This window comes from Polistes dominula, unplaced genomic scaffold (assembly GCF_049000335.1).
Source record: "Polistes dominula isolate Pdom_NZ unplaced genomic scaffold, Pdom_raw_medaka contig_37, whole genome shotgun sequence".
In the NCBI taxonomy this organism is placed as follows: Eukaryota; Metazoa; Arthropoda; class Insecta; order Hymenoptera; family Vespidae; genus Polistes; species Polistes dominula.
The window spans coordinates 909,097-934,608 of NW_028301169.1; the positions used below are offsets into that span (position 1 = coordinate 909,097).

Genomic DNA, 25,512 nt, shown 5'->3' on the forward strand with positions numbered 1-25,512 from the left:
GCGATAATAAAATGATCATCGTGCATCAAATATTTGCAAGTATTATTTAAATGAATATTTCAATTATTAACTTTCCTTGTTCAATTGAAACTAACTTTGTTCTTTTTATTAAAAAAAAGTAAAAAAATAAAAACTTTTTTTTACCGAAAGGTTTACAAAGTTCAATAATTTTTTTTTTTTACTTTAAAACGAATTCAACGAATTTCGAACGATTCATTTCATTTCATTTTGCGACAATCTTTTCTTATATATATATATATATATATATATATATATATATATATATATATATATATATATATATATATATATATATATATATATATATATATATATATAAATCTTCTTGAAAAATTTCTTTTCTCATTTCATCTCAAACGAATGTTTCTTATCTTGAAACGAAAACGAAGTAAAGGAAAGTAAATTCCAAGAGAGTAGAGAGAGAGAAAGAGAGAGAGAGTTAGTAGGTAGCTGAGAGTTTGAATTTCTTAAGATGGAGAAAAAGATTTCCGGCAACGAGCCAGATACTTCTTCCATTTCCAATATTATTTAAACATATCTGGTGAATCGTAGAGACTTGTTTTTTTTTTTTAAAGTTATATAAACGAAAGTACATAGGACAAATATATAAAAGGACACACTTACTAACAACAAAAATACAAAGAAATACACACGTACACATGTATATATATATATATATATATATATATATATATATATATATATCATATAATAAATAAAAAAATGATATACATACACACATATGTATAGACAGATACATGTTTATATATACATGTATGTATATATGTATGTATGTATGTATAGACAGATACATGTTTATATATTCATGTATATGTATGTATGTATGTATAGATAGATAGATAGGTATCTACAGAAAAAGGTTTGTAGGTAGAAAGATGGGTGGGTGGGTGGGTGGATGGTTATAGTTAAATGAAGGAAAGGGGTAGTTCTGTCTCGACAATGGGACAATGCACGTCACTGGCAATATCGCTCGAGTAATGCATCAAGTCCTTGCTTGTGTGTTAGAAAGAGAGGGTATATGATGTGAGTGAGTCGGATTGATTGCAACAAAAAAAAAGAAGAAATGTAAAAGAAAAAAAAATTATATATATATATGTAAATATATATATATATATAAGATAGAAAAGAAGAAGAGTAGTGGGTTGAGAATGGTTGAGAGGAAAAGGGGAGTAAATGTTGGGAATGGGGGTAGATGAGGGTAAAAAGGTAGGGGGGGGGGATGTTTCTTTCTATCTTTGGATAACATCGAGAATATATTGAACGAAAGGATTAGTTTTTGTTTGAATAGTTGATGATGTATTCACCACGTGACTGGTTATACAGAAATTAATTATGTTTTAAATTAAAGATTATTATTATTATTATTAATATATATTTAATTTACAATTAGTTTGAGATTGGGTGAAGTTTAAGGAATTTTAGAGAATTTTAGAAAAATTTTAGGGAAATTTTAGGGAAATTTTAAGAAATTAGTGTTCAGCAACTAATATGAAATATTGTTTTTTGTTCATCTTTGTTTTATTTTCTTTTTTAATATTATTTATTTATTTATTATTATATAATTATAATTATATAATAATATATTATATTTTTTATTATATATTTATTTTATTTTATTATTATTATTTTTTTTTAATATTTAATAATTATTTTTGTTTCAAAAATATATATATATATATATATATATATATATATATTTATATATATATATATATTTAATTAATTGTATGTTAATTCGATAGAATATATTTTCTTTAAACGATTTAATATAAAAAAAAAAAATATTAAAAAAAAAAATACGAATTTTAAATAAAGTTTTGATTAAAGACGATATGAGATGAGATGAGATGAGATGAGATGAGATGACTTGGAGATGAGATGAGAAACTCGTTGAGATAAGAAAATGTTGCCTTGGATGTTCGACTTCTTGTTACTTTATTTTTATTTCTGTTTTTTTTTCTTCTTCTTCTTCTTCTTCTTCTTCTTTCCTTCCACCCCTTCAATCTTTTAATTTCTTTTTTTTTCGTCTTATTTCTCATCTTGTCGATGGTTGTTACGACTGCATATATACATATATGCATGCATACATCTATACATACATGCGTATTCATACGTATGTGTCCATGGAAAGATGAAAATGAATGAAACATGGAAGAGAGGATTAAACAGAAAACAAAAAAAAAAAAAAAAGAAAAGAATTGTTACAAAATATTGATGGGAAGGAAGGAAAGCTTTGATATATTCTCTCTGATCGGCTTTAAAATGTACGTGTAAAAGCATGTGAGTGTACATGTATGTACATGTGTTGAATGCATAAATGTGAGAGTAAGGAGTAAAGAGTTAGCTCGTCAATGAAGAGAAGGATAGAAAGAAACAGACATACAGACAGACATACATACATACAGACAGACAGACAGACATACAGACAGACATACAGACAGACATACAGACAGACAGACAGGCAGACAGAGATAAAGGGATTCGCGTTTGAGTTAACGCAAAGAGAAAAGTTAATGGGGGATGGTTCGGGGGTGGGTTTAGGAATTTTCTTTGGGTGTGAGAAAGTGGAAGAAGAAAGAGAGATAGGAAAGGGGGTGTACAAGAAGTGTTAGTTACATTGAAAAGGCTAGTATTAGAAAGAGAGAGTGAGAGAGACAGATAGAGAGAAAGAGATAGAATGAAAGTGAGACAGATAGAGTTGTTTTGTTGCATTCCTAACAAAAACACTATCCCGTTCGAACAATTTACACTTGTGAGTAAGAGGATATTCTTGTTAAACAATAGCTATTGTTAAATGGGAGAGTTTATAACGTTTATAAATTGGATGAAAATGACTTTTGATGGAATTCATTTTCTTGTTTTTTTCTCTCTATTGGTTTATAATAGTTGAACTAAATGTTAGATAATTTGTCATATTATTAATTGTATTATATGAATGATTATTTTATTCATTGTATGGATGATTGTAGATATGTTTGATTTGTTTAATTACGTTTAATATTTTATTCTTGTTTTTTTTTTTTCTTCAATGAATTAGAGTGAGAAGGGGATGAACAAAAGTAAAGGTACACTTTGATGGTTTTTTATTTAGTTTTGCAATGATTACTTTGATGATGTTTGTAATTATAAGAATATTTTATTTATTTTTATATATTCTTAGATGTTTAATATTTTATTCGAAGTATTGTTTAATAAATTAGGGGTGAGAGGAATAAACAAAATTAATTGCACACTTTGATAATTCTTATATTTAGATTTGCAATGATTACTTTGACGATATTTGTAATTGTAGCAATATTTTATTTATTAATATACATTTTAACAAGTTTAATATTTCATTTCAAGTATCTATCAATTAATGTGAGTGAATGGGGCATGTTTAAAATACATTTGATTAATTAACAATTTTCAATTTGCAATGAATACTATCATGATACGATTACACATACGAAAAAATCAAATTAACAAATTATTTCAACAAATTCAAACTACTTAAAACATTAATTCCCCTCTAACTATATATATTAGATTTTCAAACGTGTATAATCGATTACTATCGAATTAAAAATGTTCAAAATTATACCAATTATATTTAGAACAAAATGAAATATCACCGATTACTTTTTTTTTTTTTTCACATTTTATGATTGTAAATGTGAATGTGAATGTTCACATTCATGTAGAAGGGCGCGTTCGGTAATAAGCATTAACGCGATAAATTCTTAACGAAACCTTTTGAAGGCTAATTTATATAATAAAAAAAAAAAAAAAAAATATGTATGCCAGATCCACGTTCGCGTGGTTTTGCATTAACCGTAGTTGTGGTAGTAGTAGTGGTTTTGGTGGTAGTGGTGGTGGTGGTGGTGGTGGTGGTGGGTTGCATCGACATAGTCCGTCAAGCCTTGGCTTCTAATCTGACGTTTTCTCTATCTTTCACCCCGCCCCCTCCCCCTCCCTCCCTCTCTATTCTCTTCTTCTTCTTCTTCTTCTTCTTTTTCTTCTATTCTCTGTCCCATTTTCTCTTGGTTGAATATTTTCTCACCTCTCTCAGAAAGAATCACAGCTGACTCTACTTGAATATATATATATATATATATATAGCTTTCTTTCTCTCTCTCTCTCTCTCGTTTTTTTTTCTTTCTTCTTTCTTTTCACCTGTCCTCTTGTATAGTAATACGATAAGACATTGTCATAAGACTAATTCGGTTTCTTCTTAGAATTAAACTATATCATATTTACCCCATTGTGTTTTTAGATAAAAGATTACATTAGAGGATATTAAATGAATTTATTTATAATGTTAAATTAACAAATAATCACTATTTTTAATGGTTCATTGTTTTAATTTTGTGACAATAACATTGAAATTTGAAATATTATATTAGAATTAAATTTAATTTACAAATAATGTATTATATGTATGTATGTATGTATGTGTTTATTTGAAATAGATGATTAACTTTAATTTTATTATATATATATATATATATATATATATATATGTAATATAATTATTCTATTTAACACAAATCAAATGAAATATTTGAAATATTTGAAATATTTTTCAAATTTTGGAAAAAACGAAAAAAAAAAAAAAACAAAACGCACGTAAAATCAAATAATAAAACGTAGAGAGTTATACCAAACACAAAGATGATAAGAAAAACAGTTACTTATAAAAAGATAAAACGTTAAAAAGAATTATCCCCCTCCTCCTCCTCCTCCCCCCCCACAAAGGAAAAAAACCCAGAAAAGAAAAACGAGAGAGAGAGAGAGAGAGAGAGAGAGAGAGAGAAGATTAATCTCAAAAGACAAGATCCTTTCTCAGTGGAGTGACTTTTAATTTAAACCGTGGTCTGTGCGGCCATAGCCCTGCTCTGTTAAATGCGTGTATATGCGTTACTTTTTCTCTGTGTATGTATGTGTTTGTTCTTTTAGACAGTGCACCGACCTCAACACACACACACACACACACACAGACACAGACATCCACATACATAACCGCGACTCGGTAAAATCGCAGCGGCAAATTTGTCAGCTTTTCTCCGGAAGGCAAAGAACAAAGATACGTTTGCTTTGAAGGGGGTGTTGCTGGTAAAGAGGGGGATGAGGAAAAGGGGGTAGTGTTCCTACGTAGTGACTTAAAACGTGCCGCAAGCGTACAAATGGCTACCCACTTCACTTTAGACCACCGATGTTCTTTCTTTTTCTTTATCTTTATTTTTCTTTCGTTGCTTCTTGTTTTTTTTTATTCTTTTTTTTTTTTTTTTTTTTTTTTTTTAATCAAATGTCTTCAACATGTCTAACACAGGTATTTGATATAAAAGAAAACAAAAAATTAAATAAGAAAGTACATGTAATATGATATAAGTAGGGGTGTCCCACCACGCGTTGCTGTGGCTCACAATCAGATACACACGTCTTTAAATCAACGAATTAATTTATACCGTCATCTTTTCTAAACTAAGAGATATAAACTATCCTATCTTTCAAGTTGGATGAAACTACACATAGTGTGGAAAATTTGATTAAAATCGGTTCAGTAGTTTAGGAGTCCATTGCAAACAAACAACGTGACACGTAATTTATATATATAAAAGAAGAAATAGAAGAAGATTTAATTATATATATAATTATAAATATATAATTAACAAAATTTTGACAAATTTCGTATATGTGATCATAGTTAAAAGAAATATTACGAAGAATTAAAGGTTAGATATAATAATCTATAACAGATTGGTTTAAAGAAAAAAATGATTGATGACCATTCGATTAATGGGGATTCGAATTTTTGTTAATATTTTTTGTTTTTTTTTTTTGTTTTTTTTTCTGCTTCTTCACCTTTCTCTCTCTCTCTCTCTCTCTCTCTCTCTTTCATTTTCTCTTTTTATTCACAGCAGACAGAGGAGCAGAAATTTATCAAGGTGTCCAATACACGCGATGACCCTCGATACTAATCCGCTTCATTTTATATTTTTTTTTTATTTTTCTTCTCAAATAATTTCCAAGTTAAATATTATAAAACTATCATAGTATATTATATACTTCTTTATATGTATATATATATTTTTTTATATTAAATACCTGTGTGTTAAGGTATTAGTAGTAGTACATCTTAATATATATATAAATTACGTGTCACGTTGTTTGTCTGCAATGGATTCCTAAACTACTGAACCGATTTTAATCAAATTTTTCACACTGTGTGCAGTTTCATTCAACTTGAACGATAGGATAGTTTATAATATCTCAATTTATATAATCGCAATATTATTTGATTAATCGCGAATTATTTGTTGTTTTATATATTATATAATTAAAACTGTATACAGTTAATAACTATCATAGTTAATTTTTATTACTTAATAATTATTTCTATCGTTGATATTTTAATCAGATACTTCAAATACAAAATCCATGATTCAATATAATCTAATCGAATTTTTTTTATCAATGAAAAATAACCAAATCATATCACGCGTTCACATTCTTATCTCTCATAATAAGTTTACATTATATTTGATAACATTTGTATCCTGTTACTTTCCAAATTTTTCTTTTTTTTAACCTACCCAACGAAAAATCTGAAGTTTCACGTAATAAAAAAGAAAAAAAAAGAAAAAGCCAAGATTCTTTTTTTTTATTATTATTATTTTTTAATTGTTCAATGAAAGTTAAGGAGCGTGTAGGTGTTATGCTAATTGGTTATATTGTCTTTCGGAGGAAAAATGTGTCAAGGTAACTCGTTTAAGTGCATCCTAAAAAAACTGTTCTCACTAAACTACGCAAAAAGGAAACTGTAAACTCAGTTTAACAAACGAAAAGAAAAAAAAACAAGGAATTAAAAAATAAAGAAAGTAAGTAAGAAATAAAGAAAACACGAATCATGGGTAATATTAAAATATACATTTTGTTGTCGTGATGAAAACTATTTAAAAAACGTTTTAACGATCGTTACGACATGACTCGTAACAATTTTATTATACTGTCAATTAATTTTGTTTTATTTGTTTTTTTTTCTTTTCCTTCGAGAGATCATCTTTCTAAAAGTATTTTATTTTATTTATTTATATTATTTTAAAAGGTAAAAGTTCTCATGTTTGAATTGTTTTACAAAAAAAGAAAAAAAAACAGAAAGTTGGTTTAAAAAATTCAGAAGAAACATATTTTATTTTATTGTGGTTTTATTATTAAAAAAAAATAAAATAAAATATAAAGATAGTGAATAATAAAATGATTTATAGTAAGCAGTAAAGATATCGTTGTTATGATAGTAATAAAACGTAAAACGTTTTCGTATTAAAACAGATAGAAAGAGAACTATAATTTATTTCTTCTTTTAAAATTTTTGTCGCATTACGGAAAAAGATGACGACGAAAAAGAACAAAAAAATAAATAACAAAATAATAGAACAACTAATAATATATTGTTAATAATAATAATATTACATTTATATTAATTATGAGATAATTAAATTTATTTTGGTACTTAAGTATTAACGCCATAGCAGCAAAAATTCCGCTAATGCGCCAATCTTGTCGTTCGCACACAACAACCTTGTTGTTTGCACATAGCAACCGTCAGGGTTGCGTCAGGATTTCGTCAGGATTTCGTCAGGGTTTTGTCAGAGTTCTACTAGGGTCTCGTCAGAGTTTTGTCAGAGTTTCTTCAGAGTTTGTCAGGGTTGCGTATGGGTTACGTCAGTTTTTCGTTAGGGTTTCGTCAGGGTTTTGTCAGGGTTGTGTCAGAGTTGCGTTAGGGTTTGCGTCAGGGTTTTATCAGGATTGCGTCAAGATTTCGTCAGGGTTTTGTCAGATTTTTGCTAGGGTCTTGTTAGAGTTTTGTCAGGGTGTTTTCATGGTTGCTTCAGAGTTTGTCAGGGTTGCGTAAGATTTACGTCAGTTTTGCGTTAGGGTTTCGTCAGGGTTTGCGTCAAGGTTTCGTCATTTTTTATTGCTGCAATAATGCGCATTTAGGATTTGCCAAAAACAGAACAAGATGCGAGATTCCATTTGGAATCTTATTGATCAGAGCTCATATGGCCACAGCCATATAAAAGAAAAATGGAGACTGTTTTGAATCTATGTTTAATTTTATATCGGTCCAGTTTCCACTGATATCCGATTGTCTACATTTTATAAATAATATGTTTTTAATTTGTAAAGTGTTTCGAGTTTAAATAAAGATTTTTATTCGATGATTTGTCGCAACAATTTAAAGTGTAGGTTGGCGCATCTGCGGAATTTTGCTGCGGTGCCGTTAATACATAAATACCATAACTAAATTTAATTCTTTAAATAACAAATCAAACAATTTTTAAAGTTCATTCAATTTTTACTATCCATAATTTAATTTTATAAATCGTTTTAAACACAATACAATAAAAAATAATCAAATGAAATATGTAATAAACGTAATACAATAAATAAATCAATAAATATGATGATAAGTATAATAAAAGTGTGTGTGTGTGTGTTTGTGTGAGTAAAACAAAGAGTAAGAGAGTATGAGAAAGAGAGAATGAAATAGAATGAATTCTTAAAATGAATGAAAGTATCAATAAACGTTTATTCGATGACAATGACATTTGTGAAGTTGACGGAAATCGGAATAAAGTGTGAATTCTACTGTTGTAAAACCCTCTCTCTCACTTATACATACATACATATACACATACAATATAGTCTGTCTTTCTCTCTCTCTTTCTCTCTCTCTCTCTCTCTTTCTCTCTCTCTCTCTCTCTCTTTCTAATACTATTATCCACCCACATTTACTACTCGTTCTCACTTTTTAGCAGCTTATGCGATCTACCGTAGAACATGGTCACGATCGAACGCGTGCGTACCAACGATAAATTCGTCCAGAAACTTTGGACGTTTGCCAAAATGAAGGGAATATTTAAAATTCCCCACGGGTACCCTTACCCTCCCCATCCCATCTCATCCCATCCCACCCTCTACAAAACTACGCTCTTATTTTTTTTTATTTTCTTTTTTATTTCCAACCTTTTCTTCTTCTCTCAATTTTATATATATTTCTTTTTTGTTATTTTTTTATTTTGTCGAGCTCGTTAACGCGTCCAAGTTTTCCGTCATTCCGCTTGTTAGATCTATGGATCCGATAAAGAAGTGGAGAAAGGGGGGTGGAGGAGGTGGTAAAGGAGTTTTGTCGGATAACACGAGGATCGATTGGTTCTATTTGGCCAACTATTCTTTTCGTGATGTACGATTATGGCCGAATTTTCACTTATCGATTACAATTCTTATATATATATATATGGATGTGGGTGTGTTTGATAAGAAAAATTTATTTTATTATTCTAACGAAACTATTTTTATTATGTTGTTGTATATTTTTAGGAAAGATCAATGACCGTGACGTTTAATAAAATAAAAAAATATCATAGTTGTTTAAATATTTAAGAATACATTTTGATTAATATTACGAAATGTTTTTTTTTTTTATAGATTTTTTGGTATTTTTATGTTTCGAGTATAAAATAAAAATAAATGATGAATAATAAATATAAAATAAATTCATAATTATATATATATATATATATATATATATATATATACATATGTAAAATAGATAAGATTTTAAGATTAGTATGAAATTAGTTAAAAATATATTATAGTCATGAAAAATCATGTTGAAATATGATTGAAGATGAAGTTTCTTAATACTTCTTTGAAGAAACAGTTATATTACCATTTTCATAAAAGTTTATTATTCTTCGATGCATGATTCTGACCATCATCTCGAGTCCTCTTTGATGATGGCAACGTTTCGTTGCACACCTCCTCTCATCATACCACTTTAAACGTTTTTTTTTTCAAAAAAAAAAAAAAAAACACCATATCCTACCCCACTCCAATTTCCTGAGACCTTGTAGTATCTCGATTTTTTTTCAAAAAGAAAAAAGAAAAAGAAAAAGAAAAAAACGAGAATCACATCATCTTCTACTTCTTCACAAGTTGTGAGATTATTTTTCTTTTCTTTCTTTTTTTTTTCAAACTTTCTTCTTCATTTTCTTTTTTTTTCCACAGACTTAGCAGTAACAGCAGTTTCTTTTCTCGTTAATCAAAGCAAACGAAGAATTCTCCGGTTATTTCTATGAATTTTTTCCTTTTAATTATTTTCTTTCTTCCTCTCTCTCTCTCTCTCTCTCTCTCTCTTTTACATTTCATTTTTCTTTTTGTTTTTTTTTTTTTTTTTTTTTTACTTTCAAGTAAATATCAAATTTTCTAAGAAAGTTTTATTCAGATTTTGATCGATTATTTTAATAACCTTGTACAATTTGGAATAAATTATTACTCAAGTAATTACAAAAATTCAAATTATCTTTGAAGATACTTTTGAAACCATTTTAGATTTAAAAAAGTATGAAAAATATTCAAAAGATGCAAAATAATGCAATTGCAATTATTTGACATATTTTAGTTCATTTATAATATGTTTTATTACTTTATTTATACATATATGCAATTAACTAATGTATCAGTCAACAAATCCTGACGTAATCCTGACGTAACCCTGACAAAACCCTGTGTGAATGAAATTCATACATTTTCTTTCCCACGTTTTTTTTCATTTCAACAACAAATCTGAACTTTCTATCGAACCTGGGTCAGAACTGGATCAAAGGGTCCAGTTTTAGAATTATATGTTATACAGGGTGTTTAAATAGAATTGTGTTGTCAGGATTTAATTCTATCCTTGACAACACAAGGTCGTCTTTAGTTTGTCAGAACATCGTTTCTTTGGACTAACACGGATTTATCTTAGTAGTAACTATCACCATCAGGATTTCATCCTTAGATAAGCATGTTTTCCCTTAGGATTGTGTTTCTGACCCTTCTTTCTTCTAACCATTTAATTTTCTTTTCCTATCCTTCTCGGATTTATTTGATTTATGATACATAAGAGATCATTGTTCCTAGTGTTATTATCACTCATTCTAAATCTCACGTTGGATGATTGATAAGAAAAAAATAAATAAGCTCCAAATGATGTATGTATAATTTTATCTTATCTTATCTTATCTCATCTTTTTTTTTTTTATGATAATATTTTCTAAAACAAAATTCATAGAAAATAATGAACAAATTTATAAACCTAGAATGTTCATTCAAATCATTCATAATTCATCACTTTTCTATTTCTGATGACTTTTTATTGGTTAAGCTAGTAGAAAAAGGAGTGGGGGGGGGTGAAAGATGTAAGAACTGTTGATTGGTCAGAATTAAAGAAGGTGGGAGAGAAACGGACACACGATTGGAGCTTTGAAATCTCTGCCTGAACAAATGGGTTATCGATTTTCGGATTTTCTTTTGAAAACGATTACGCCGGAGGGATTCATGTGTGTTTGATAGTCTTTTCAAGTATATATGCATCATTATCCATGCATACACATACACATATACATATATGTAAGTACACGGAACGTATGAGTAAATGAACACATATATATATATATATACATTCATATGTGTATATGATTTCATATATGGAAATATGAATTCATAAATGTGTATATAAATGTATACATAAAAATACACACACACACACGTATATGTATATGTATGTATAAGTAAACCGATGTAATGGTGTAACGTAAGCTTCTTTTTGAAACATATTTTTGCTTGGAAAGATATAAAGCTTGGCTAAGACGAGAAAGACGATTTGTCGAGAGTCATGAGACCAAATAAAATCATCTTACAGTTATCTTAATTAGATAAAAAAAAAAAAAAAAATAAAAACACTGTAAAGAGAATTGTGAAAGGTAGGATGGGGGGTGGGGGTGGGGTGTTAAGGGGGAGATTGATTATGGGAATAAATAAAAAAAAAATTAAATAATAAATTGTATCAATTATTTATCAAATAAATTACAATTTATTAAATGTACAAACGTTGCAATGTAAACGTGGTTTTATTTTTGGGATAGCAAAAATATATTAGTTGCAATTAAATTATTTAATGCAATTTAATTATTGCATTTAAATTGCATTAAGTTTATATTTAATTAATCTTTTTAATTGCATGAAATTTATGTTTAATCAATCTTTTTGATTATTTCTTATATTTGTATATTGTTACTTTTTATTTGATTTTTTTTTATAACTTTTATATTTTACAATTATATTTTTTAAAATGTTTTTTCTTTTTTATATTTTAATATTTTGAAAAATATATTTTGATTATTTTTACCTTATTACTTTAATATTTTTCTTTAATTACAAGGAGTGCCCCGCCACACGTTGCTGTGCTGACTTACAATCAGTCCGATACACACGTCAATAAAATAATATTGCAATTGTAAATTCAGATGTAAACTATCCAATCTTTCAAGTTGAATGAAATTGCACACAGTGTGGAAAATTTGATTAAAATCGGTTTAGTATTTTAAGAGTCCATTGCGAACAAACAACGTGACACGTAAATGCAAAAAAAGAAAAAAAGACAGCAAATCTGAAGTGATAATAAGAATAATAAATAAAACAAGTATGCCAAAAGTGAATTTGAATGAAATAGTACGAAAAGTTGGGAGAGTTTGGAACAAGTGACATCCTTAGGGGATGGTTGTAACAAGGGTTGGGGGGAGGGGGGTTAAGGGTCTAAAAAGGGTACTGCCAAGTCTAAAGAAAATCGTTGGTATCGTCGTGTGAAGTCGGCAAAATCTATTTCTAGTGTTCGGCCGATAAACTTCTTCTCCATCTCCACTTCCACCTCCAGCTCCTCGAATTGAGAAAACGCGACGAGCTTGAAATTCGTAAAAAGGAGGAGGAGGAGGAGGAGGGTTTGTCTCTACTTAGGTGGTCTCCTGAATTCTACGTCAACGATTTTCGTCTTTGTAAATTTTAAAGCATCCCCTTTTTCTTTTCTCATGTTTTTTTTTTTTTCATCAGACAATTCCTCAGAGAAATCAACCCGTTTGTCTTTTTAATCAACAAATTGTCCTTTTAAAGTAAAGAAAAAAAAAAAAAAAAAGAAAACAAAACGTGACACACCCCTACGATTTATATAATTTCAATTACGAAGAAATTAAATTGAAAGTATTATTATTCTGTAGAGAAAATAAAAATAACGAAAGGATGGCATTTAACAAAAAAAAAAAAAAAAAAAAAAAAAAAAATTCTCAAAACATTAATGAATGAAAATTGACATTGTGAAAGATAGATAGATAGATAGATAGATAGATAGATAGATAAAACGTGTTAAGATAATTTACAAAATATAAATATAGAAATGTAGTTAGAAAGATATGAAATGTTCGTGGAATATCTGAAATAAATGTTTTCCCTGATATTCAGCTGACATCGTCAATTCTCTTTCTAATTATGTTCTCTTTCTTGTCACTTAAATTATTCCGATTAAGAATAGAATGATCAGAAGTTGTGTCATTTGACGTTTCAAAGAAATAAAACTGAGTTCATCCGTTCATGTGATCGATGAACGGATCAAATGTTGAAAACAAAATGAAAGAAAGAAAATCTGAGATAGAAAGAGATGGCAAATAAAACACACACGTACAGAGATATATATATATATAGAAAGATAGAAGAGAACCCATACATCTAGGCACATGCTCGACATTCATGTCGAGATATTAATATGTACGACGACTTTCAAGTGCACCGCAAGTCTCGTAATAGCGGTCCAGAATCCGCTTGAAATGTCAGACTCGCGAAACGTCAAACTGCTTGGCATGCTTAAGAATCTTCTTCGTGTTCGGTTACGTTACTTACGTACCTTACCTGGACATTCTCTAGAACCTTATTTGCAAAACTGATTAAGCCCTTCTTTTTTTTCCAATCACTATCAATATTATTATTACTTAATTAACCAAACACCTGAATTAACAAGTTTGCACAACCTACACTCAACTTCCTAAACTTACTGGAACTAATATAAAAATAAAAATAAAAATAAACCACTTGTTTTTTTCTTACTTTAATTGAAAATTAACATAAATTTAATAATTTATAATTAAAAAGAAATTTAAATAAATTTATTGTATAAATCACCTATAATTAACACGTTTACAAACCCCCACCCAACGTTAAGTACTTGCTAGAATTAATATAAAAATAAATAAAAATAAACCACGCACGCAATTTTTTTTTTTTTATTCTAATTGTAAATTATAAAATAAATATTATATAATACCTAAATTAAAGTAAACTAAAATAAATTTAATCCCTAAGTTATATACAATAAATTAAAATAAATATAATTCCTGTATTAAAGTTAACTAAAATAAATTGAAATGTAAAATTCCTATAAATCACCTATCAGTAATAAAAAAAAATATTAAAAAATAAAATCTATATCAATAATTGAATATAAATATTATCAAATAAATCATTAATTTTAATATAACCTACTTAATTCTACTAATTCTGAAATTAACATCGTTTACACACCCGATCAAAATTATCTTTCATTTACTTTACCTAAACGTTTCGATGTCAAGCAATTAACTAACAATAACATTTGGATTATTATACGTCTAGATGGTTCATAAATGACGTCCCACGCATTACCATCTTCAATTTGCTATCCTAATCGTGAATAATGTACATTTCTATCATTGTACGTTAATCAGTCTAGAAGGAAAACATTGTTTCCCGTCAACGTACAGAAGATTAATCACCTAATACTTTTTCCGGTAGTACATGAAAGCCCATAATTCTGCAATCCCAATGTCTACACCAACATTCCCCTAGAATCCCCTCAGCATCCAATCTCCAACAAACTCCCCCCACACCACCCACCCACCCCTTTGGCAGTTCTATTTCGTCCTCTTTTCCCTCCCCACCCTCAATCTTTTGATGTTAGACAAACATTTCAAACAGGAATATAGAACTTGCTTATTTCTAAGATTCTTCTTCTTCTTCTTCTTCTTCTTCTTCTAGGTGTGTTCTTTCTGTTTTCTGTTCTTTTATTTCCCATAAAAGTCTTACGTATATAAATTGTATTGCAAAAGAGGCAGCTCATGGTATTACGATAACAAGATGCCCTGATTTCTTCATACACAAGCAAATAAATCGAAACATAATTGAGTAAAATATTTGTTTCTTAGGAAACACTAAAAAATTGCAGAAGTGAAATTATTTGTAAATAAAAATATAGGTGTTACGAGATATCGATAATTCAATTGTTTTAATATATTACAAATTTAATATATATATATATATATATATATATATATATATATATATATATATATATATATAAACTTGTTAATTAGGGTGTTGGTTAATTAAGTAATTCATATCTATATAGATTACTAGGGGTGTCCCGCCACGCGATGTTGTGTCTCACAATCAGTCCGATACACACGTCCTTAAGTCAACGAATTACCTTACACCGCCATCTGTTATAAACTAAAAAATATAAACTATCCTATCTTTCAAATTGAATGAAACTGCATACATTGTGTAAAATTTGATTAAAATCGGTTCAGTAGTTTAGGAATCCATTGCGAACAAACAACGTGACACCTAATTTATATATATTAAGTATATTGATATTAATAATATTAATATTAAAATTGAAACTCTCTCTCTCTCTCTCTCTCGTAAATTTGTCCTGAACCATGTAAATGTTTAATTAATTAAAAAATGAACGAAAAATGAGATTAAAGTTAAGGTTCTTTTTTTTTTTTTATTCAACCTCAATCATCTCCATGTTTGTTTGTTTTTTTACTGAATTGTTTCATATTATATTTTGTTTTAAAAATTTGATTTGTTTCGTGTTTGATTGCAGATCGAAGTTTTTTAGTGGCAAACGCTCAGCAAGGACTATGCCACATAATCTATTGCTCGGACGGTTTTTGCCGGCTGACAGGTTTTTCCAGGGCGGAAGTGATGCAAAGACCGGCGGTCTGCGAATTCCTTCACGGACCGATGACGTCTCCGCATGCGGTCGCAGCATTACGGGACGCACTCGTTGCGGGTGTCGAAAAACATTTCGAGATACTCTATTACAGAAAAGACGGTGAGTCTTTTGATTTATTTCCATATTTTGACAAATAAATTTATGAACAATAATAATAATAATAATAATAATAAATAATAATAAAAATCATATGTTTGAAAATGTTTTTGTTTTTTACAATTCTACAATTTTTATAAGAAATGTGAAAATTTTGCTTAAATTTTGGCTTTGTTCTTCGAAGTGATTTGATAAAACAAAAAAAGTTGGGTGGGGGAGGGGGTAAAAGTTACTAGGAAGAATTGTTTGATCATTTGACTCAACTTATATGATTTATTTTCACGATTGAGAGCCAAATGTATGTATGTATGGTTCCCTCTCTCTTTCTCTCTCTCTATCTTTGACTTAACTCGAAAAGCTTTCACAAAGATTTCTATGAAATTTCAAACCGGACGTAACAAATTCTTTAAAGTAATACGACGAAAATCGTTTGATTCGTATTTTGGCAAACTCTTAAGAGTACTATTTTCTAAAGACGGTGATTTATCAATATTCAAACTTATTATAATATACTTTAAGTACATAATAGTATTTCAAAGTTATTGAATTATTGACAAACTAAAATAACAAAAATATATCTTTTGAAATAACTTTTGTAGGTTATAATCCTACACATTTTATCGGCCATTTTTTCTTTTCACCAGTAATCGTAACACGTCTAGTAACATTTTGAACGAATCTTTCAAAATAAATTGACACACGAATTAGTTTTGTGTATGAATATTTGTTAATTAATATTCAACATTTAGTAACTTGTCAAGTTTGAAAGTTATTACGAAGATTTCTGTTGAAAGTTTTGTTTTGCAGTGGGGAATAAATGAGGTTATGTTGACGAGTAGTATAACATGTAAATAAACTGACGAAAAACTTGTAAACGTTTCAAGTCGTTTGTTGAAAGTCGTAAAGATCGGTCACACACTTTAACTTTTGATAATATTCATAAACTTAATTTGCATATAAATCATTTAACAATAATATTACAATATATTTTTTTGGTTTTGTTTATATTACTGTTGACAACTGTAACATTTTATTAATAATAAATATTATATTTTATTATTATCATCACACAGATAAAATTTAGAAGATTGTTTTTTTTTTTTTTAGAAACGTTTGTTCGTAAATCTCAATTTTGTATCTTTTACAAGATAAATTTGTTTGTAAAACAATAGTAAGGAGTGAAACAATGTAATTTACTGTAAATTATCGATCATTTTCACACTTCTTTGTATTTTTATTTTAAACGATTAGAAATGTGATTTGTTTAAACTAAAGGGAGGGGTTGGAATAAAATGAAATTAGTTAACTTTGACTAGGATTTAACAGCAGTCAGAGTGGGTTCTGCTTTCGATTTTGCCGTAGTGTCTGACCTTAGGCGCGGTAAGATCGATAGTCACTACTGTATAATTTATCATAGTCATAGCTGAAAAGAGAATGAGTCAAAGAGAGAGAGAGAGAGAGGATTCTTGCTTTAACTCTAACTTTCATTCGATTTCTCTGACCTCAGCCAAAACTTTGTTACATTGTCTTACGTTTTCATTTATTGTTTAAATATTCACTTAATTTTCCTTTTTTTTACAGTTTCAATATCATATACAGTATTTTACAGTTATCATACAGTTTAAAGAGAGGATTCTTGCTTTAATTTCAAGTTTTATTTGGTTTCTCTGACCTCAGCCAAAACTTTGTTACATTGTCTTACGTTTTCATTTATTGTTTAAATATTCACTTTCTTAATTTTCCTTTTTTTACAGTTTCAATATCATATACAGTATTTTACAGTTATAAGTTTAAAGAGAGGATTCTTGCTTTAATTCCAACTTTCATTTGGTTTCTCTGACCTCAGCCAAAACTTTGTTACATTGTCTTACGTTTTCATTTATTGTTTAAATATTCACTTAATTTTCTCTTTTACAGTTTCAATATCATATACAGTATTTTACAGTTATCATACAGTTAAAAATGTACATTCCAGTAAATTTTCATTTTTTTAAAATTCATTTAAAATGCGTAATCTTCATTCGATTTTGTATTAAATGTAAGCAAAAAATTACAAATAAAACAAAGTGGGCTTGTTAAATGTATTGAAGAAGTAAACAAAAAAAAAAAAGGAGTAGAAAGGTGAGGGGTGTAAGGGGTGTAAAGATGAAGGGTTGGTTTTAACGTATGAAAGAAAGTGAATGAAAGGCGTTAAATGAAACTAAATAGTTTGTGTTGGCCGACCACCTGCAGGCACCTTAAAGTCGGCAACATCAAAACGATTCGAGAACGTGTTTTAAGTCAATGTGGTTGGCGGTGGTGGTGGTGGTGGTGGTGGTGGTGCCTTCTGTTAAAACAACAAACTAAATCTGCTTGCCTTTTCTTCTCTCTCTTTCTCTCTCTCTCTCTCTCTTTCTTTCTTTCTCTATTTCTTTTACTTTCTCGTGACGTTGATGGCCACTTGACTTTCCCAAAGGAAAGCACACCGAGTTTTCTCCTGCAGTGCCAATGAATTCATTCATATTTGTTGTTTACAAATTAACATACTCTTTTTCTTTAAATTAAATCCCTTTTATCAACCCCTTTTTATTTTTTATTTTTTTTTTTTTGAGTGTAGAAAATTTTAATTCATTATTTTGTTGTTGTTGTAATTTTTATACTTTTGTGTCCAAATAATTTGGTTATTTGCAAAGAGTTTTGATCGGTGTTTTGAATAATTGGATGATTTGTAGGAGTTAATTTTATTTTTTTTTTGTAAATATTTTTAGAAAATAGAAAATTCCCTTTTTTATCAAATTTCCATTTTTTAATCTTTTTAGTTTTGTGTCCAAATAATTTGAGTATTTGATACGAGTTTTTATTGATGTTTTGAATAATTGGATGATTTGTAGGTGTTGATTTTATTTTTTATAAATATATTTACAAACAAATACAAAATTTGCACATAGCACTTATTTTTGAATGTCCATTTTTCTTTACAAGTTTCACAATTCGACAGATAAATAAAATAATAAATGTGTAATATATAAAATTGATAATATTAAATGTGTATTGAAAAATTGTGATGAAACAATCTGTCCCAAATTTTTCCCCACCACTCTCCTACCCACCCCTTCTTAAATAAACCCATGACATAAATTCTTTGTTCTTATTTTATTGAATACGCGATTAAAATATTTACTCAATTTTTTCAACCATTTTTCTGTTAAAAAACGTCTCAATTATATTCATTCCATTTCAATTTTTCTCAATAATAACTCGGGGGGAAAAAAAAATGTCTGTTTCATTCTTTCTCATTTTGTTTCATCTTAATCTTCATCTTTTTCGAGTGGCCATTTCGCGAGCCGACTCCTCCAGAGAGAAAAGCTTTTTCGTTTATTACGCAACCATGCGAATGGGAGGTGAGCAAGGGAAACGAGAAGTAGGTGTCCGAAGCATCCAAGAATAGTCGTCGTTGCTCGTGCATGTGCTTTCCAACCTCCCCCTCCGTTAACCCCTAGTCCCCAAAAAACTTCCCCTTTCTCCCCTAGCCTCCCCAGTTCATCCTACACCCCTTCCACATCTTCTCGTTCTCCTTCCATTACCCCTTCCCTTTATTTTCAACCGATACTCTCCCTGTCCCCCACTGTTCAACCATGTAACCCTTTTTTACGTATTCGATGACATCACGTACTATGTGTGCCAATGTGACGTCATCGATCTTTTATCTCCAAATTATCTGTAATTTTTAATTTCATTTTCCCATTTGGTTTAGTTGAATATATTTATTATACACGGTTTTTTTTTTTGGGGAGAGTGTATTTTGTGATGTGTAAATGTGGTTAATGTGATTGGAAATATTGGATATTAATTGGTTTGATAGATTTGAAATATAATTTTGGATGTTTAATATCATTGGTTGATGGTTTATTATTTTATTTTTTTTTTTAGTAAATTGGAATTAAATTATTAATAATTAATGTGTAATTATTAAATTGTATTATATTATATGTTGTAATATATTTTTAAATGTAGTATTAAATTATATATTATATTATATTGTAATAAATTTAAATATAATATTAAGTTATATTATATATATATATATATATATATATATAAATTAAATAAAATATAAAATTAAATTATATAATAATTATATTATATTAAAATAATTAAAATATGAAATTACAAATTATAATAAATAAATAAAAAATATAAAATTACAAATATAAAATTAAATAAAATATAAAATTAAATTATATTACCTATATTATATATTAAAATAATATTAACTATAAAATTATATTAACTATATTATATTGAAATAATTATATAATTAAATAAAAAATATAAAATTACAAATATATGAATTAAAAATAAAATATAAAATTAAATTATAGTTATATTATATTAATTTCTTTTAAATTAATATTATATAGTGTTGCACAAAAATTAATATAACATAACTATAATTAAATTATTATAGTATCAATAATTAAACATAAATAATATTACCTAAAATAAAATTTATATATACAAGTGGCTTTCCAATGTTGTTTTTTTTTTTTTGTTTTTTTATTTTAGATCATCGTTTAGGATCATAATTTGTTTTCATATCTCTCATCATGTATATACATATATATATCTATTTTTTGTTGGCTAGATAAAATAATAAATAAAACCCTAATAACATTTCTGTGTCTATGTGTGTGACTAAGTGGGGGGGGGAGATGTTTTCTTTTTCTTTTTTCTTTTTCTTTTAGTAATGGCTTCGACCGTGTTTAAATGCGAAGCAACCGAAAGAGAATAGGGGAACGAGGTTTTATCTCTGTGATGCTTGATTTCGAAAGTCACAAACACACGCAATAGCAAAAAGCTCGCCAAGCTTTGAAGACGATGAAGAAGACAGTGATAGACGCGAGCTTGCGGTATCCGGTACGATTTTAACGTTACTTACGTTTCGGTAAACTGGTATCGTTCATTCCAAATTTTCTTTGTCAATTTCTTCGTAAATTTTTTTCTTTTTTTTTTTTTTTTAAGTCATCGTGAAGCTTTATACAGACTCAATAATTAAAAAAAAAAAAAAAAAGGATAGAAAATTTGTTGTATTATTTTATCTATCTTTTTCTATCCTGTGTGCATCTCTGTCATTCGTTGGTAGTGCGTTTAAAATCGTTTTCATTGTGTGCTTTCTCATTGGTTATTTTGTTGTTCTCTTTCTTTCTCTCTCCTTCTTCTCTCTCTCTCTCTCTCTCTCTTTCTTTCTCTTTCTTTTTTTATTTCTGTGTCATTTCTTTTAATAGAAAACAAACAAACAAACAAACGTATACGAACGTATATAAACAAAAGTTTGATATGAAAGTTTGCAAACTTGTATTTTCATTCGATTTTAATATTAGAAATTAAATCAAAATTTCGTTGCATTTTGTTATTGCATTTGAAATTTTTTATTTTCCAAATTGTCCAATGGATTGTTTCGTATTTTTTTTTTTTTAGAATTTATGAAAATTTATTTGAGAAATATTGAATTAAGAAAAAAGAAGAGGTGTACAAAGTTTCGATACACCATAAATACATTTCAAATAAGATTTTTATACAGTTCTCGATAATATATAAAAAGAAGAAAAGAAAAGAAAAAAAAAGAAAAAGCCATGAAAAACAAAAAGTAATTAAATGAATTTTTATAAATTAAATTAAATTAATAAAAAAAAAAAAAAAAAAAAAAAAAAATTGTAAAAAGAAGAAAAAATAAAGAAGATTAATAATATTGTTAATATAAAATTTATTTGAAGTTTGTGAATATCGATAACACACACACACAAAAAAAGAAAAAAAGAAAAAAAAATGGAAAAAAGTAATAAATGAATTTTATAAATTAAATAATGAAATAAAAAAAATAAAAAATTGTAAAGAAGAAGAAGAAGATAAATATTTTTAAGTAGAACATTATTTGAAGTTTGTGAATAATATAAAAAAGTTTTGATTATAGAAACAATTTTCATATTGAAACAATCAAATAGAACAAAGTAGACAAACTTGACAACGTGTTTACGATTATTCGAATTTGATCGATCATTTTTGTTTCATAAATAAAAAGGAAAAGGAAAAATGAACAAAAAAAAAAAAAAAAGAAAAGAAAGAAAATGAATTTTCATATATGAGGATTGATATTCGATGAGGGATGAAATTTCGTTTAAAATTATACACGAATATTTAAGAAGCAATACAAATAATATATATATATATATATACATCATGTAAGATCAGAAAACTGAACGGAAAGTTTTCTTTAGTCGAATATTGGTTGGTTGGTAATCCCGTTCATCGGTTCTTCGAAAACTAAACTTTGACGACGGGCCAAACTTTATTATCGATTTTTTGTCTTCTTTTTTTTTCTTTTTTTTTTTTCTTTACCAATGACGACGACGCATTTTTTTTTATCCAAACATTCTTACCATTACATATATGTATTTTTAATTTTATTTTTAATAAAAGTTTGTAGCTAAAAAAAGAAAAACAAATTACAAGTTACTTGCAATTAAAATGTTAGAAAATAATAGAAAATAATTTGATAATTTCGTCGTACAAATAAATAAATAAATAAATAAATAATAAAAAAAACAAATATCAAAGAAATATAGTCAGTGAGATAAGTAATAAAGTTAAATAAATAAAAAAATATATAATATTATAATAAATATATGAAGTGATTAGTTTAAGATACCACCCATCACCTATTACACTTAAAAAATAAAATTAAAAAATATAAAATGATATTAAAAACATAACTTATTAAATTTTCAACAAATTATTTATTATTAATGCAATTGTATAAAATTCAACCAAATTTTAAATTACACATAAATTCTAAAATTAAATAAATTAAAAATATATTAAACCTAGGGGGGTTCCCTGTCACGCATTGCTGTAACTCACAATCAGTCCGATACACACGTCAATAAAATAATATTGCAATTATTAATTGAGATATAAACTATCCTATCTTTCAAATTGAATGAAATTGCACACAGTGTGGAAAATTTGATTAAAATCGGTTTAATAATTTAAAAGTCCATTGCGGACAAACAACGTGACACGTCATTTATATATATATATATATATATATTAAGATTAGTTTAGGATACCATTCACATCTGGATTTAAAATTACAGATAAATAATAAAAGTAAATAAATAAAAAAAAATACATTATAATAAATATATAAAATATTAGTTTAGGATACCCACCTACCACTCCTTAAAAAAAAAAAACAAAGTAAAAAAAAAATATAAAACCTGGATAACAAATATTACCTGTTGAACTTTTACATCGAATTATTATTATTATTATTATACAACTGTATGAAATTCAACCTGATTTTAAATTACACACATATATCACTCTTGTATAATATAATGTTAGAGTGAGTATGAGTATGAGAGAAAGAGAGAGAGAGAGAGAGTAGAAGAACGATGGTGGATCATCTTTTGAATCTTTTATATTACCTAACTCGAAAACTGTAAGTTCGATCCTGTATAAACTAGAGAGAGAGAGAGAGAGAGAGAGAGAGAGAGATATCAGTTCGATTCGTTATTATAACGTTGTACCTTTCTCTTTCTATTTTCCATCCCTTTCCAACCCCTTTCCAAGCCTTTTTTTTCTCTCTCTCTCTCTTAATCCATCTATCTCTCTCTTTCTCGTAGAATCGATTTCCGATTTTTTTGTTTCCAACGAAGTGCTAGAATTTCAAGGGAACGTGATATACCAAGATGAGTTGCGACGTGAAAAGCCCAGAAGAGGGACAGCACTGGATAACCATGAACTCCTCGTACGTGTTCATTTCATTTATTTCTTCTTTTTTTTCTCTCTTCTTTTCTTTTTTTCTCTTTTCTTATTCTCTTTCCATTATTTCGAATCAGCAGGTATCTAACTAACTACTTTTCTGATTACCTGCTGTACTGTCGTATTAATTAGTTACATGAATGAGTACCTTATCTTATCATCTATCAACACAAATTTCAGGTTTTTTTTTCCAATCATTTTTTCCTTTTCTTCTTTATTTTAGTTTCTTCTAATTCTTCTTGTTCTTTCTATTTTTTTTTTCTATTTATTAATTTTCTTCTCTATTTGTTTTTCTTTTTGGTTTCTGTTAATTAGCAGTCACACAATTCGATTAATTAATCAAAATAAAATGCTGTTGATCATTTTTCAAAATATTGGCTTGTTCGGAAAGTAATTTTCGTTTTTTTTTCTGATACAATAACAACCCTGACACAACTCTGACACAACTCTGACACAACTCTGACACAACTCTGACACATTAGTTGATGCAAACCAGCAAATATCAAAACGTAAGATCGGTAAGAGGTTAAAGTTATCAAATTCAACTATTTAAGCCAACTGCCAACTTGATGACGCAACCCTGACGCAACCCTGAAGCAAACCCTGACACATTAGTTGATGCAAACCAATAAATATCAAAACGTAAGATCGGTGAGAGATGAAATTTATTAAATTCAACTATTTAAGCCAACTTGAAGGGCCTAGGTTTAACTTGGGAGCGACAATTGTCTTCATTTTCACATTTTGAAGCTTGGTTTTCTTTGAAGGTTTCACTTCAACCGTGTGTGATTTGCACACATCTGTTTTTTTTTTGGATTCTTTTTTATTACTAATTTAGAGATTTTTATTTAGACGTTATTTAGGTTCTGTAAGGTTCTTTCAATAGATGGCGCTGTATTACAATTCAATTATTTCGAAAGCTTGCTTTTCTTTGAAGGTTTCACTTCGACCGTGTGTGTGTGTGTGTGATCTGCATACATCTGTTTTTTTTTTTATTTTTATTTTTTTTTGAATATATCTAGCATAGAGATAATATATTTTCCACGGACAAAGTGTTGATAAAGCTTTGAATATGTATCGAATAAGTTCACACGAGTATGACTCATGAATACTGTTCATGAATAGTATTCATGAATACGATATAACCAAAGTAATATCCGAAATATTATAAACTAAAGTAATAACAATATTATTTATATAAAATTTGTTGCTGTTGCTGTTGTTGTATTTTTCACTAAAGTAAAAAAAAACAAAGAGAATTTCTTCATCTTCATCTTCTAGTAAACTGAACTAGTGTAAACGTTTGACATCACTTGATGGAAGATACAAGAGTGTGTTAGTTAGACCAATGACGTGGTCAATTCTACCACCACTTGGTGGTGTTGTAACTTTTGAAAGCTCGACAAACGTTTTGGTAGATGTTAGGTTAGACTATGCCAGGCCAGGGTAAAAGACGCATCACACGCACCAGCTTTCAAAAGGGAACCTAGCAATAGTAATAGTAACTAGGAAAAGGTGGAGGAAGAAGGAAGAAGAGGGGGGGGTTAGAAACAGAGATAGATGAGGATGCTGAAGAAGGGAGTAGAGGGGGTGATAAAGGGAAGGTGCGATAAGGACGAGAGGGAACGAAAACTATTTCTGTTCACACCGGGTTGGCCTGCAGC

General features: G+C 28.2%; 1 protein-coding gene across 12 annotated transcripts in view; it reads left to right on the forward strand.

The window, feature by feature from the left end:
- sei (potassium voltage-gated channel seizure) overlaps positions 1–25,512 on the forward strand; it is a 129,948-nt gene that overhangs the window by 2,928 nt on the left and 101,508 nt on the right. For all 12 annotated transcript variants that reach the window (XM_089179113.1, XM_089179125.1, XM_089179117.1 and 9 more), the window contains one exon: positions 15,818–16,048. In XM_089179113.1, the coding sequence (XP_089035239.1) occupies positions 15,818–16,048 (231 nt within the window). The remainder of the gene's footprint in view (positions 1–15,817; positions 16,049–25,512) is intronic.